The sequence below is a fragment of the Oryx dammah genome, unplaced genomic scaffold (genome assembly GCF_014754425.2).
Source record: "Oryx dammah isolate SB20612 unplaced genomic scaffold, SCBI_Odam_1.1 HiC_scaffold_21, whole genome shotgun sequence".
In the NCBI taxonomy this organism is placed as follows: Eukaryota; Metazoa; Chordata; class Mammalia; order Artiodactyla; family Bovidae; genus Oryx; species Oryx dammah.
Window position 1 is genome coordinate 60,768,516 of NW_024070205.1, and position 14,805 is coordinate 60,783,320.

At 36.8% G+C, this 14,805-nt stretch overlaps 1 protein-coding gene across 1 annotated transcript in view; it reads left to right on the forward strand.

Moving 5' to 3' along the window:
• Window positions 1–14,805, forward strand: part of USH2A (usherin) — a 922,740-nt gene that overhangs the window by 133,475 nt on the left and 774,460 nt on the right. The window contains exons 9-10 of the mRNA XM_040262869.1: window positions 3,743–3,938; window positions 7,746–7,876. Coding sequence (XP_040118803.1) covers window positions 3,743–3,938; window positions 7,746–7,876 — 327 coding nt within the window. The remainder of the gene's footprint in view (window positions 1–3,742; window positions 3,939–7,745; window positions 7,877–14,805) is intronic.

The window sequence follows — 14,805 nt, forward strand, 5'->3', positions numbered from 1 at the left end:
TTTGAAAAAATCATCTCATTTAAATATTTTGACTTATTACTTGATGTTCAAATTGTCAATGATTTTTATTTTCTACTTTATTTTATCAAATGGATATTCCTACTTTTGTTAAGTACACACTTAGCCTAAAATTTTAGCTCAGTGCCTATGGATTGTTCCTTAATTTGGCTTGGTCCATAAATTGTATTTGTATTAGATAAGCTAAATAATTAATTTTAAAAAATTCTGGCTTTAATTGATCCAGTACATAACAAGTTTTATGTGACTTAGAAAAGTTTTCTTCAGTTATACAGGCAATTGCATGTTCACTGTTCCAATGTGCATGAATTTCATTTACCATAGTTCAGTTAAGCATCAGCCCTCTAAAAACATGTTTCATATGTTAGTTATTATGGTATATTAACTGTAAATAATTATATAAAATATAGATTTTATATAAGTTTGCTGCTGGCTCTTCAGTCCACAAATTGCTAAATAAATAATCATTGCACATCATGATCAATGACCAATCATGTCTCTTCTTTCAATATGTGGTGACTGGTCAGTGCACATTCATTAATCATTTCATTTACAAAGAAGCTTGTAGTTATGTAACATCTTTGTCAATGATAAACTCTTTTGGTTTTTATGAGAATGAATATTCAAAAAACAATGATTGTTGAAATGATGGAAAGAAAATGTTTTGGGAGTGGAAGTTCAATTACACATTTCTTCTTACAAACAAAATTGTTGATCAGTGCTGTCATTTGCATTTATATATGCAGGCAGAGCAACTTAAGGTGAATTTAGCATAAATGTTAACATTGATTGTGATGAATAGGTAAAGAAGTCCTAGCTGAAGTGATGTTGACAAAAACTTTACCTTAAAGAATTCTCAGACATATTTCATGCCAATGAAAGCACAAACATGCAAATGATATAAGTAGGCTGATCCATGCTTAGAAATAGAGTATGACAGTTCTCAAGGTGTAGAAAAGATGCTTGTTCTGTATGGAAATTTATAAAATAAGAAGGTAAGCACTATTTAAGATAATGCTTTTTAACAAAGAAAATAATTTAATTCTCAAAGTTTCTAATATTAAATTATAATTTATTGTTAGTTTTAATATTTTCTAAATATTTCTCTTTACATTTTTAACTGATGAAAGTTTTAATAGTCTCATCATTACTTATTCCTTCTTTGATGCTCTTCCTTTCTTTACGTAGGGGCAAGTTTCTTACCTATATTATTTTTCTCTTCTCTACAAAACTTCTTTTAAAATTTCTTCCAAGTCAAGGTTACTGGCAACACATTTTTTCCATTTGTGTGTGTCTTACACATCTTTATTTCTCCCTCACTTTTGAGGCATAATTGTGCATAGTATATAATTCTAGGTTGGTGAGTATTTTTCTCTGAACACTTTAAGTATTCCATGCAATTCTCTTCTTGTTTACATTTTCTGAGGAGAAATGGGATGTCATTAGTTAGTAACTCAGTAGGCTCAGTGTCTTTAATTTTGGTTTCTCTTTTGGAATTTATTCTTTGTTTCTCTGTAGTTTGAAAAAGATACCTCAGTGTAGTAGATCTTATTGTTGTTTCAAATATTTCTTCTCCCTCTGATACTCCTATTATATGTATTTTGCTACTTTTTCAGTTTTCTCACAGTCCTTGGGTTTTCTGTTTTGTCTTTTCAGTTTTTTTTTTTTTTTTTTTTCTTTTCCGTTTTTGAAGCTTCTAGTGATGTATCTGTCATCTAGTTCAGAGATTCCCTCTTCAGCCTTGTGCAGTCTACCACTAAGCTCATCAAAGGCATTGTTCATTTTTAGTACAGTGTTTTTGGTCTTCAGTGTTTGCTTTTTGTTCTTTCATGGACTTTCCATCTCTCTGCTATATTAATCGTCTCTTCTTGCATGCTCTCTGCTTGATCCATTAGAGTCCCTAGCATATTAATCTTGCATGCGTGTGTGCTAGGTCACTTCAGTCATCTCTGACTCTTTGCGACCTCTTGAAGCGTACCCTGTCAGACTCCTCTGTCTGTGGGATCCTCCAGGCAAGAATAGTGAAGTGATTTGCCATGCCTTTCTCCAGGAGATAGTCCTGACCTAGGACTTGAACTCATATCCCTTAAATTTCCTGCATTGATGGGCAGGTTTTTTTTTTACCACTAGTGCTACCTGGGAAGCCTGATAATTCTAACATCTCTGCCATAACAACTCTGATGTTTGCTCTTTCTGGTATGCCTTGTATTTTTTTTTTTTCCTTTCTTGAAAAGCAGACATGATGTACCAGTTGAAATGAACTACTGTAAAAGGTTTTTAGCAATCTGCTGGTGAGGAGGGGAGGGGGTATGTTCTATAGTCTTATGATTAGGCTTCAGTTTTTCAGGGAGCCTTTTCCTCTGGACTATGAATTTCATATGTGCCTTTGTTGTCACTACCCACCTCCCCTTTAGGTGGGACAGGAAGACTGGAGGGGGCTGGAGTGGAGTGTTTCCCTTTTTCAGGTCAGTTAGGCTCTGATCAGCTACTTTATCCTAAGGCAGATATTGATCAGAAAAACAAAAGTGTTCTTATGTATTTAAAAATGCTCCCTTTCTTCTCCCTCTGCCAGAAGCACCAGGTCGTTTTCCCCTAAGTTTATCTACTGCGAGAACATGGTCAAAATTGTGGGGACCCCCTTATTACCCTGGAGTTTTCAAATCTCAGACTTGTCCACACTGAACTTCCAACAAAATATCAATTATATTTCAGATTTTCCACCCCAGCATTCATTTTCATGGAAGCTTCTGCCAATGAGTCTTTGTTTCTATAGCTGTCTGTTCAGTTTAGTCACTCAGTCCTGTCTGACTCTTTGTGACTGCGTGGACTGCCGCACGCCAGGCTTCCCTGTCCATCACCAACTCCCAAAGCTTACTCAAACTCATGTCCATAAAGTCGGTGATGCCATCCAACCATCTCATCCTCATTGTCCCCTTCTCCTCCCTCCTTCAATCTTTTCCAGCATCAGGGTCTTTTCCAGTGAGTCAGTTCTTCACCTCAGGTGACCTAAGTATTGGAGTTTCAGCTTCAGCATCAGTCCTTCCAATGAATATTCAGGACTTATTTCCTTTAGGATGGACTGATTGGATCTCTTTGCAGTCCAAGGGACTCTCAAGAGTCTTCTCCAACACCACAGTTCAAAAGCATCAATTCTTTGGTGCTCAGCTTTCTTCATAGTCCAACTCTCACATCCATACATGATGACTGGGAAAACCATAGCTTTGACTAGACAGACCTTTGTTGGCCTCCTATAGCTGAGACTCCCTGTATTTGCCTGTTTCTCCAATCTTAGGGACAGCTGCTTGCCCTGTGTCCCCCACTTAGGTATGGAGGGACAGTCATTGTTTTTTTCATTCTGTTCAACATTTTATTTTTTGTTATGATGGAGTGATGACTCCAGGCTTTTTACTTGGTAGAACCAGGACTTAAAAGTCAAGTTTTTAATGTTTTGAGAAAAGAATTTCAGATTGTGAAACAATTGTAATTTCCCCCACTGGTTATTAAGATCACTTTACATGGTTTCAGCTTTCATTTTTACTTTTATAAATCTTGTGACCATGCCTGTAATATGCTGATTTCTGATGTATAAAACACTTTAAAAAATACAATAGTGGCTGGCTTTTAACTTTTTGATATTAGCTTTCTATCTGGTGAAAGTATCTGATAGGTAAATAGAAAAAATACAGCTTTATATATTTATCATTCTGGTTTTACTTTATTCTAGTGTGATCGCTGCCTGCCTCTTTATAATAACAAGCCTTTCCGCCAAAGTGATCATGTTCACGCCTTTAACTGTAAACCCTGTGAGTGCAACAGCCATTCCAGAAGCTGCCACTACGACATCTCAGTGGATCCCTTTCCAATGGAGCACTACAGAGGAGGTGGAGGAGTTTGTGATGACTGTGAGCATAACACTGCAGGTAACTAGATAATAACACAAATAACAAAGATAGACTTGACCTACATATAATGCATATTATTTTAAATTATATATTGCTATTCTATTTAAGAAAGTGCTTTCATACTATTAAGTTTGAAAACAACTCTGGTTTACCAAATATTCATAATTCCAATTGGATAGCTTTCAAATACTGGAGTCTTAAACTTTATAATTTCAGGAAAAGGATTTTTTTAATAAGTTCACACCATTTGATTAGATCATAAATATGTATTGGATAAATTAAGAATTGCTGTATTATTCTGAATGTATTATTGTTGCCATTTAGTCACTAAGTTGTGTCCAACTCTGTTGAGATCCTATGGACTGTAGTCCACCAGGCTCCTCTATCCATGGGATTTCCCAGGCAAGAATACTAGAGTGGATCACCTTCTCCAAAGTTCCTTCTCCAATTCTGAATGTGTATATCCTAAAAATAAATTTTCTTGTTTGACCCAGATCTTATACTATTCCTGGATTCTCATGTAGAGATGTTTGCATGTCAGATTTGACATGGACTCTGATAATCTGGGAATCCTCTTTTTAAAAATTTTCATTAAAATCAGAAACTAACTATTAAAGTCTTGTTTCAAGAACCAACCAGCATTTTGACTAGTCATTGAAAAATTACTATTTTCTGAAAGGCTGATATGTTAAAAGCAGAAATGATGATATCAGAATTTGTAAAATATAATGGCCCAAGTCTGGGGTTTGAAATTATGCTACTTTGAAGCATGAATGAATTTGCTAGATAATTACTGATAATGTAAAATGGTACAAGCTCTTGGCTAGGTTCTGGGAATATAAAAATTAATAAGATGATGAATTTTATTGTCTTTGTATGGATTATTACATGGTGGTGGTTTGTTGTTGTTTTTGTTTAGTCACTAAGTTGTGTCCATTTCTTTGTGACCCCATGAACTGTACCCAACAAGGCTCCTTTGTCCATGAGATTTCCCAGGCAAGAACACTAGAGTGCGTTGCCATTTCCTCCTCCAGGGGATCTTTTGATGTAGGGATTGTACCCGTGTCTCTGTATTGGCAGGCAGATTTTTTTTTTTTTTAAACCACGGAGCCACCTGGGAAGCCCACATGGTGGTAAAGACACCCTATTAAAGGAAGAAATTAAAAGGTTTGATGAATGCTAAAGTGGAGAAGAGTAGTAGGAGTTAACCAGGTTACGGAGTAGGGGTAGATATTAGGGTGTAGACAAAGTTTTCCAGTAAGAGAAACAGTTGCACCATGGCCAAGAGGAAAGAGAAACATGGCGTACTTGCAGAAGTGCAGATGGGTGATTGTAAGAAAAGGAACAAGGAAGACAAACAGAGCTCAAATGCTAGAGGCCATCTAAACTATGATAAAGAGAGTGGCTTGTACCCTAAAGTTAATAGGATGCCACATATGGGCACTTCGGGAAAGTATTGTGTTTTTGAAATATCCATCAGGTTATAGAGAATGGTTTGCAGAGGGTCAAAGTGGTTTGGGAAAACCAGTTAGTCAGGTATTACAAAAGTTCAGATGAAAAATAATGTGGGAAAACAATTAAGGTGGTGTGAATAGATATGAGTGGATCCAGTAGATATTTAGGGTAGAAAGTGATTGCATTTTCTGAGCAAGGTGCAGAGTATAGATAAGGGAAGTACGAAGAGTCAAGACTTATGACTAACCCTCTAGTTTGAGCAGCACAGTCAAAATTGGTTCCAGCCATTAAGATAGGATACAAGAGGATCATGTTCCCTTATGTTTCCAAGAAGCAAAGAATAAACTCTCTTTGACGCTTACTCCTTGGAAGAAAAGTTATGGCCAACCTAGGCAGCATATTAAAAAAGCAGAGATGTTACTTTGCCAACAAAGGTCCATCTAGTCAAGGCTATGGTTTTTCCGGTAGTCATGTATGGATGTGAGAACTGAACTATAAAGAAAGCTGAGTGCCGAAGAATTGATTCTTTTGAACTGTGGTGTTGGAGAAGACTCTTGAGAGTCCCTTGGACAGCAAGGATATCCAACCAGTCCATCCTATAGGAAATCAGTCCTGAATATTCATTGGAAGAACTGATATCGAAGCTGAAACTCCAATACTTTGGCCACCTGATGCAAAGAACTGACTCATTGGAAAAGACCCTGATGCTGGGAAAGATTAAAGGCGGGAGGAGAAGGGGACTACAGAGGATGAGATGGTTGGATGGCATCACCAACTCAATGGACATGAGTTTGAGTAAACTCTGCGTGCAGGTGATGGACAGGGAAGCCTGATGTGCTGCAGTCCATGAGGTTGCAAGGAGTTGGACACAACTGAGTGACTAAACTGAACTGAACTGAGGCAGTCAGAAACAGTTCTGAAACTCCTTTCTCAAAGAAAGCCTTCCATGATTCTTCAGAGAAGATCAGTATAATCTGTGTACTTGAGTGGCATTTTATGCTTATCACAGCTTTTAAATGTATATTTATTCCTGTGATTATTTAATTAGGATTCTTCTTACCTGCTAGACTATAAGATAGCCCTGTAAAAAGGGTGCATTGTGTATTTTCCTCAGCACTTAGCATAGTATTTGGAACGTGGTAATCACTCAATAAATATTCATTGAATGATTAACAAAGGAGAGATATCTAGATTGAAGATATAAATTTGGGAGTCATCAGCATATATAAATGGAAATATCCTAGACATAAATCCATTTTATTTTTAATTAGCCCATATTCAATATCCATTAGAATGTGAGTTTTTCATTTGATTATGTTATTTTCATGATGGTGTTTAGTCACTAAGTTATGTCTGACTCTTGCAACCCCATGGATTGTAGCCTGCCAGGCTCCTCTGTCCATGGGATTCTCCAGGCAAGAATACTGGAGTGGCTTGCCATTTCCTTCTCCAGGGGATCTTCCTGACCCAAAGATTTAACCCGGGTCTCCTGCATTGCAGGCAGATTCTTTACTCAGTGGAGCTATGAGGGAGGCCCACGTTACTTTCAGTCTTCTAACACTGGGCCAATTTCAGCAATATTTGAGCAAAAGTGCATCATGTTTAGAGGGGGAATTGACAGCCTTGACTTTTATTTCAATGATCTGATATGCTATTCATATTTACTCTAGAAACTTCCTCTAATTTATATTGTTTTCTAATATAAGATGGAAAGGGAAATTTTCTGAATAATAAGTTGTAAACAACAGGAATTAGCTCTTGTTTCTAAAGTGTCAAGATATTCTAACATTTAATATGCAATTTATTTGGTGTAACTAAATATAAAATTGTATTTTGATATTTGAAATGAAAAATAATGGCCATAGGCATCAATAGAAGCATTCACTTTTAATCACATTGACTATAGAATAATAAATTACATTAAAAGTAATCTTCTATTTTATCAGATTTAGTTCCAGAAAAATATTTTAATGCTATATGCTTATTTGCTTCCAACTGTATAGCTATCTTCTCCCACACATGTAGAAATTTCTCATATTTGATTTAGATTCAGTACCTGATCTGAAACTAAAGTTTTAAGTTTGGAAATAAACTATTTCAAAATGTATGGGCCCCTGCAAAGCACAGCTTTTTAGAAGTGTGGTATTATATAACAGATGGGAGTTTAATGAAGTAAAGCACATTTTGTAACAGGTTCATTGTTTCATATGCTGTGGATCACTAAACTGGCAGGTAGAGATGAAAGGTACATTAAAATGGACGTCCCGAAAATTATAGAATTCCCTCAAAGGAATACAGTCTTTAATTTTGAATTATGCAGCCGATTTTAATGAATTGGAAGTCATAATGCATAACCTTTCCCTGACGCAGGAAAGAACTGTGAGCAGTGTAAGGATTACTTTTTCCGACAAGTTGGTGCAGATCCTTCAGCCATAGATGTTTGCAGACCCTGTGATTGTGATAAAGTTGGCACAAGAAACAGTAGCTTCCTTTGTGATCAGGTGAGTCCTCGCTGTCAAAGATAAAGAACGGTGCTCTTTCGGGAACAAATTCAAGATATGGTCCATCAGTGAAACTGAGGACTATATCAGGAAGTATTTCAAAGAGAGGTTGCTTTAAGAGTGTTTCTGTGCAACTTTTAATATGAACACGAAATATAAGGTTACCTGGGTGGTTCTTTGCACATTAAGATAGGCTCATTTTATTTTTAAGTTTGCGGTTGTCAAAAAATTGGGAGGTAGGACGTTCCATAAACAAAGAAGGAAGTTAAGTACATGCCTGGGAATTATTTGTGAATTAATATTAATAAGTGATATTAGGTAAACAAGAACAGTTTTCCTCCCAATTTCATAGATGATAGTATAGCAAAAATCACACATAGATCCAAATGGAAATTATGATAAATTTCTTGTAACCTTTTCTATAACAGTACAATGTTTCTATAATTTTATAAATTTTTAATTACCAACGTTGCAAATGATGTCTGACCTGTATTAACACAGATCCTAACTGTATTACCAATCAGGAAAAGTAGCTCCATATTTAAATGTGCTGTCTTCAACTGAAGCTTTTTCCCTCTTCTGATAGTCCTACCACAGAAAAAATAGATAAAGAGCAAATTTACATTGAAGAATTAATTCAATGATTGTATTAATTTTTAATATTTTTTTAAAGATTTATCTATTTATTTTATTTTTTGACTGTACAGGGACTTCATTCCTGTGCACAGGATTTTTCTACTTGTGGCAAGTAGGGCCTGCTCTCTAGCTGTGTTGCTCAGGCTTCTCAAGGAAGTGGCTTCTTTCTTTTGTGCAGCACAGGCTCTAGGCACATGGGCTCAGTAGTTGCGGCTCATGGGTTTAGTTGCTCCACGGAACGTGGGATCTTCCCAGACCAGGGATTGAACCAGTGTCCCTTGCTTTGCAAGGTGGATTCTTAACTACCAGACCACCAAGAAAGCCCTGATTGTGTTAATTTTTAATAATTAAATTCTTTTGCAAATAGTTGAGAATGCAGTGGCCAAGAGCATAAGCCAAAATCTGGTTAAAGAAAAAAATTTGTTTAAGTTGCAATGTAAATATAATAAGTTCAAGGCAAAATATATTTGTCATATAACTTGTAGCATGCATAAAAACTTTTTTAACAAAAGCCAAATATAATGTAAAGTAAAATGTTTATATTTTGAAGACCATCATATTAACCATAGTGTGTTAATGAAAGAGCATTTTATGCTTCATTGGAATGCTAAAGAGTAGAAAAATAATTAACAAAGGCAGTTTCTATGGTTTTTATATGGTGATATTGAGGCACTATTTTCTGAAAGATCACATTATATTTTTATATATGTTGATTATTAAAATCTGTGTCTTTACACATCTCATCCTTACACATTTGCCCTGAAATTTCAGTATATATAACTTTTGCTTATTATCCAAATCTCAACTCAAATACTGATATATCCTTTGAGATCTCTTCACTCACCAAGCAGTTAAAGAACATTCTTAAACCACTGTATTTCTCATCATCCAATTGTATTTTCATTATGAAAGTGAAAGTGAAGGTTGCTTAGTCTTGTCGGACTCTTTGCAACTCCATGGACTGTAGTCCATGGAATTCTCCAGGCCAGAATACTCCCCAGGGGATCTTCCTGACCTAGGGATCAAATCCAGGTCTTTCACATTGCAGGCAGATTCTCTACCAGCTGAGCTACAAGGGAAGCCCATTTTCACTATAGCCTTTATTTAATTAAGCAAATTTATTTATATACTCTGTCTTCTCTCTGTTCAACACAAGCAACATGGTTTCAGTCATGTAATGAGTACTCTACATATATTTGTTTACTAAATGTTGAGAAAATGAGAGATTCTGTCTGAGCACTAATATCATGGTCAGATGGTCATTTAGAAGGGTTATTATGATAATATGAGCAATATATAAAGTTTTTGCTTAAATATATTTTCTCCCTCAAGACCTAAGGTCAAGTAATTTTAGTGTACAGTATTAAAAACTTTTTTGCCTTTTCATACTGTTCATGAGGTTCTCAAGGCAAGAATACTGAAGTGCTTTGCCATTCCCTTCTCCAGTGGACCATGTTTTGTTAGAACTCTCCACAAGGACCCGTCTGTCTTGGGTGGCCCTACGTGGCATGGCTCACAGTATCATTGAGTTAGACAAGGCTGTGGTCCATGCGATCAGTTTGTTAGTTTTCTGTGACTGTGGTTTTCATTCTGTCTGCCCTGATGGATAAGGATAAGAGGCTTTTGGAAGCTTCCTGATGGGAGAGACTGACTGTGGGGAATCTGGGTCTTGTTCTGATGGGTGGGGCCATGCTCAGTAAATCTTTAATCCAACTTTCTGTTGATGGCCAGCACTGTGTTCCCTCTCTATTGTTTGGCCTGAGGCAGAACTGTGGTGGGGGTAATGGAGGTAATGGTGACCTCTTTCAAAAGGACTTAGGCCCGCACTATCGTATTCAGTGCCCCTGACCCCACAGCAGGCCACTGTCGACCCACACCTCTGCTAGAGACTGACTCCTGGACACTCACAGGCAAGTCTGGCTCAGCCTCTTGTGTGGACATTGCCCCTTTCTCCTGGCTCCTGGTATGCACAAAGTTTTGTTTGTGCCCTCCAAGAGTCTGTTTCCCCAGTCCTGTGGAAGTTCTTTCCCACTGGCCTCCAAAGTCAAATTCTTTGGGGATTCTCAGTCCCTTTGTTGGATCTTCAGGTTGGGAAATCGGTTGTGGGTCCTGGAACTTTCTTAACAATGTGAGAATTTCTTTGGTATAATTTTTTTGCAGTTTGTGTGTTGTATGCTTGGCAGCTTTATGGTGGGGCTAATGGCAACACCCTCTAAAATGGCTTATGCCACATGCTGTGTGTCCCAGGTCTGCTACAGCCAGAGCCCTTATCCCCACAGCAGGCCACCGCTGACCCGTGCCTTCACAGGAGACACTCAAAAGCAGGTCTGGCTCAGTTTCTGTGGGGTCTCTAGGTCCTGGTGAGTACAGGTTTTGTTTGAGCCCTCCAAGGTCTCTGGTGGGTATGGAGTTTGATTCAAAATATGATTTCACCCCTCTACCATCTTACTGGGGCTTCTCCTTTGCCCTTTTACATTGGGTATTTTTTTTTGGTGGGATGCAACATTCTCCGGTCAATTGTTGTTCAGCAGCGAGTCACAATTTTGGAGTTCTCGCAGAAGTTGAGCACATATCCTTCTACTCTGCTATCTTGTTCTGGCTTAAAATTCAACATTCCAAAAACTAAGATCATGGCATCTGGTCCCATCACTTTATGGTAAGTAGATGGGGAAACAATGGAAACAGTGGCAAACTATTTTCTTGGGCTCCAAAATCACTGCAGATGGTGACTGCAGCCCTGAAATTAAAACACACTTGCTCCTTGGAAGAAGAGCTGTGACTAACCTAGACAGCATATTAAAAGGCAGAGACATTATTTTGCCAACAAAGGTCTGTCTAGTCAAAGCTATGGTTTTTCCAGTAGTCATGTATGGACATAAGAGTTGGACCATAAAGAAAGCTGAGTGCTGAAGAATTAGCATTTTTTTAACTTATGGTGTTGAAGAAGACTCCTGAGAGACCCTTGGACAGCAAGGAGATCAAACCAGTCAATCCTAAAGGAATTCAGTCCTGAGTATTCAGTCCTGAGTATTCATTGGAAGAACTGATGCTGAAGCTGAAACTCCAATATTTTGACCACCTGATGTGAAGAACTGATGCACTGGAAATGACCCCAATGCTGGGAGAGATTGAAATCAGAAGGAGAAGGGGACGACAGAGAATGAGATGGTTGGATGGCATCACTGACTTGATGGACATGAGTTTGAGCAAGCTCTGGGAGTTGGTGATGGACAGGGAAGCCTAGCGTGCTTCAATCCATGGGGTTTCAAAGATTTGGACATGACTGAGTGACTGGACTGAACTGAACTGATTGAAAAACTGTGAACCAAAGTTATAATTCTCAAAGTTTCGTTTATTTGTCAGAACTCGTGTGAACTAAAGTATAACATACTTTCCCCTCAGGTGTACAACTCAGACATGCAAGAAATTAGCATCTAATTTTTCTCAAATTTCTCTCTCAAGTCCATTTCACAGAAGTAGGAGGTAGTTTTGATAGTTCTGTGCTTGTAAATATTTAACAACTATATATCTGAGAAAAACAAAACCTGCTATGATCAATTTAAGCTACCAATGAAATGTCACTGAATGTGAACTTGGGAAGAATGGTTCTATCATACAATGGAAACTTTGTTGTTGTTCAGTCACTCAGTCGTGTCCAGCTCTTTGTGATCCCATGGACTGAAGCATGCCAGGCTTCCCTGTCCTTCACTATCTCCTGGAGTTGGCTCAAACTCATGTCCATTGAATTGATGATGCCATCCAACAATCTCATACTCTATCATCCCCTTCTCCTCCTGCCTTCAATCTTTCCTGGCATCAGGGTCTTTTCCGATGAGTCAGCTCTTTACATCAGATAGCCAAAGTATTAGAGCTTCAGTATCAGCCCTTCCAATGAATACTCTGGGTTGATATCCTTTAGGATTGACTGGTTTGATCTCCTTGCTCTCAAGAGACTCTCAAGGGACTCTCAAGAGTCTTCTCTAGCACCGCAGTTCAAAAGCATCGGTTCTTCAGTGCTCAGCCTTCCTTATGGTCTAATGGTCACATCCATACATGATTACTGGAAAAACCATAGCTTTGACTGTATGGACCTTTGTCAGCAAAGTCATGTCTCTGCTTTTTAATATGCTGTCTAGGATGGACAATGGAGAGTGCTTCAGTACAATACTGTCTCTAGGTCTCTCTCCCCACCTCTCATGGGGTGAATCTAATTTTGGGGCAGAATTGTACACTAGGACAATGACATTTCAGAAGGTATGATCTCTCTGACCATTAATGTCATCAATATAAATAGGCATCCTTTGAGATTTTGTGGAAATGGAGGTGTTTCTCCTCTCCCAGCTTGGGCAGTGTTTTCAGAGTCCTAGTGGAGAGCCAAAACCCCAAGTTCTGCCTGTGGGAACATGAAGGCTTGCGCCTGGTGGGTCAGTGGAGCCAGAGGGGAGAATCTTGATTTCTATACCCACCTGGCAATATCGAGGCAGCATCCCCTCTTTCCACCAGAGGAGTTTCATAGGAGGCCTGACTGTTAAAGCAATGATTAAGTAAGATTCAGATTCTTATAACACCAAAATGTCCAGTTTCCAATAGGATAATGACAATCAACAATATCAGTATCAAGGTGATTTAGATGTTAGAATTATCATATAAGGATTTTAAAGTAACCATACATTTGTCTTCAGCATATGCCTAAAATTTGGCTAAAGAAACTTCTCTGAACAGAAAGGAAATGACACAAAAAGGAATCTGGAAACATCAGAAAGGCATAAAAAACAAGAGTTAAAATATGGCTAAATATAATATATTTTCCCCATTAGAGTTTTTAAAAATTTTTTGAGGATCACTATCTAGTGTGATTCTCAATGTATTAGAGGAGATATGTAAAACAATTATTTTTAAAATGGAGAGGGTAAAAGAATGTAAGTGGCAGTAATTTTTCTATCTTAACTGGAATTGGTAAAATTTTTAAAAAATAGCAGACTTTAATATATGTACATATAATGTAATATCTAGGCAACAACTAAAAAGGCTATAAAAATGTGCTCCAAAACACAACAGATAATTAAAATGGAATCCTAAAAAAATGTTAAAGTAAAAAAATAAATAATAAAATATCTTTAAGTAACATGCAATAATACAGGGAGAAAGTACATAGAGATTGAAAAGCAGATAGAATAAATTAAAACAAAAAAAATAAAATGGCATGTCTATTAAGCCTTAATTTAACAATAATGCCATTAAATATAATTGGTCCAATAAAGCAATTAAAAAAGAGTGACAAAAAAGATTTTAAAAATCATTGCCCACTGTCTGCTTTTATGGAAAAAAGTTCACTTTAAGTATTAATTTATGTCCTCTAAGGCTGAACATAAAAGGGATAGAAAAACTTACACTATGTAAAAATTAATAAAAAGAAAGCAAGAGTTTCAATAATAATAGTAGATAATGTGGAATACAGAGCAAATAAAATTTGAGACAGAGATATTACTGATAATCAGAGATAGAAACTGAGACAAATATATATACATAATGATCAAAGAGCCAATCAAACAATAAGACATAGAAATCATAAATGTGTTTGTACCAATCAGCAGCACTGCAAAATATATGAAGACAAACTAAGACCTTAAAAGATAAATAAAAGAAAATCCAACGTTTGATAGAACAATAGAAATTCATCAAGAATACAGAAGTAAAAAATATCTTCCAACCCAAAAATCTATCTGACATTTGATAAACAGTCCCCTCAACAATACCAGAATACACATATTAATTATACAAGGCAGAAAATATCCTGGGACATACAGCAAACCTTAATGAATTAAAAAAACTAAAACCATACAAAAATATGAAATATGAAAATCCCTGGGTGCAAATAAAGCAGGGACACAAGGGAAGATTATGACCCTAAGTGCTTACTTTAAAAAAGAGAAAAAGTATCAAAGCTATAATCTGAACTCTCAATTCAAGAAATAAGAAAAGAAAAAGCAAAGTCACTTCAAAGCAAGCAGAATAAATTAAATAATAAAACTGAGAGCAGAAATGCACATCAAAACAGAAAAACAATAGAAAAATTCAACGAAAGACATGGATCTCTGGAAAGGTAAAGTAAATTGACATGTATCTACCAAGACTGGCAAAGAAAAAATAAAACAAATTACTAAGCAAAAATGAAACGGGAAGTATCACTTCAAATCTTGCAGACATCAAAAGAATAATAAGAGAATACTACCAGTAACTCTACACTCATGCATATTACAACTAGATGAAATGAAATATTTCCTCAATAAGTG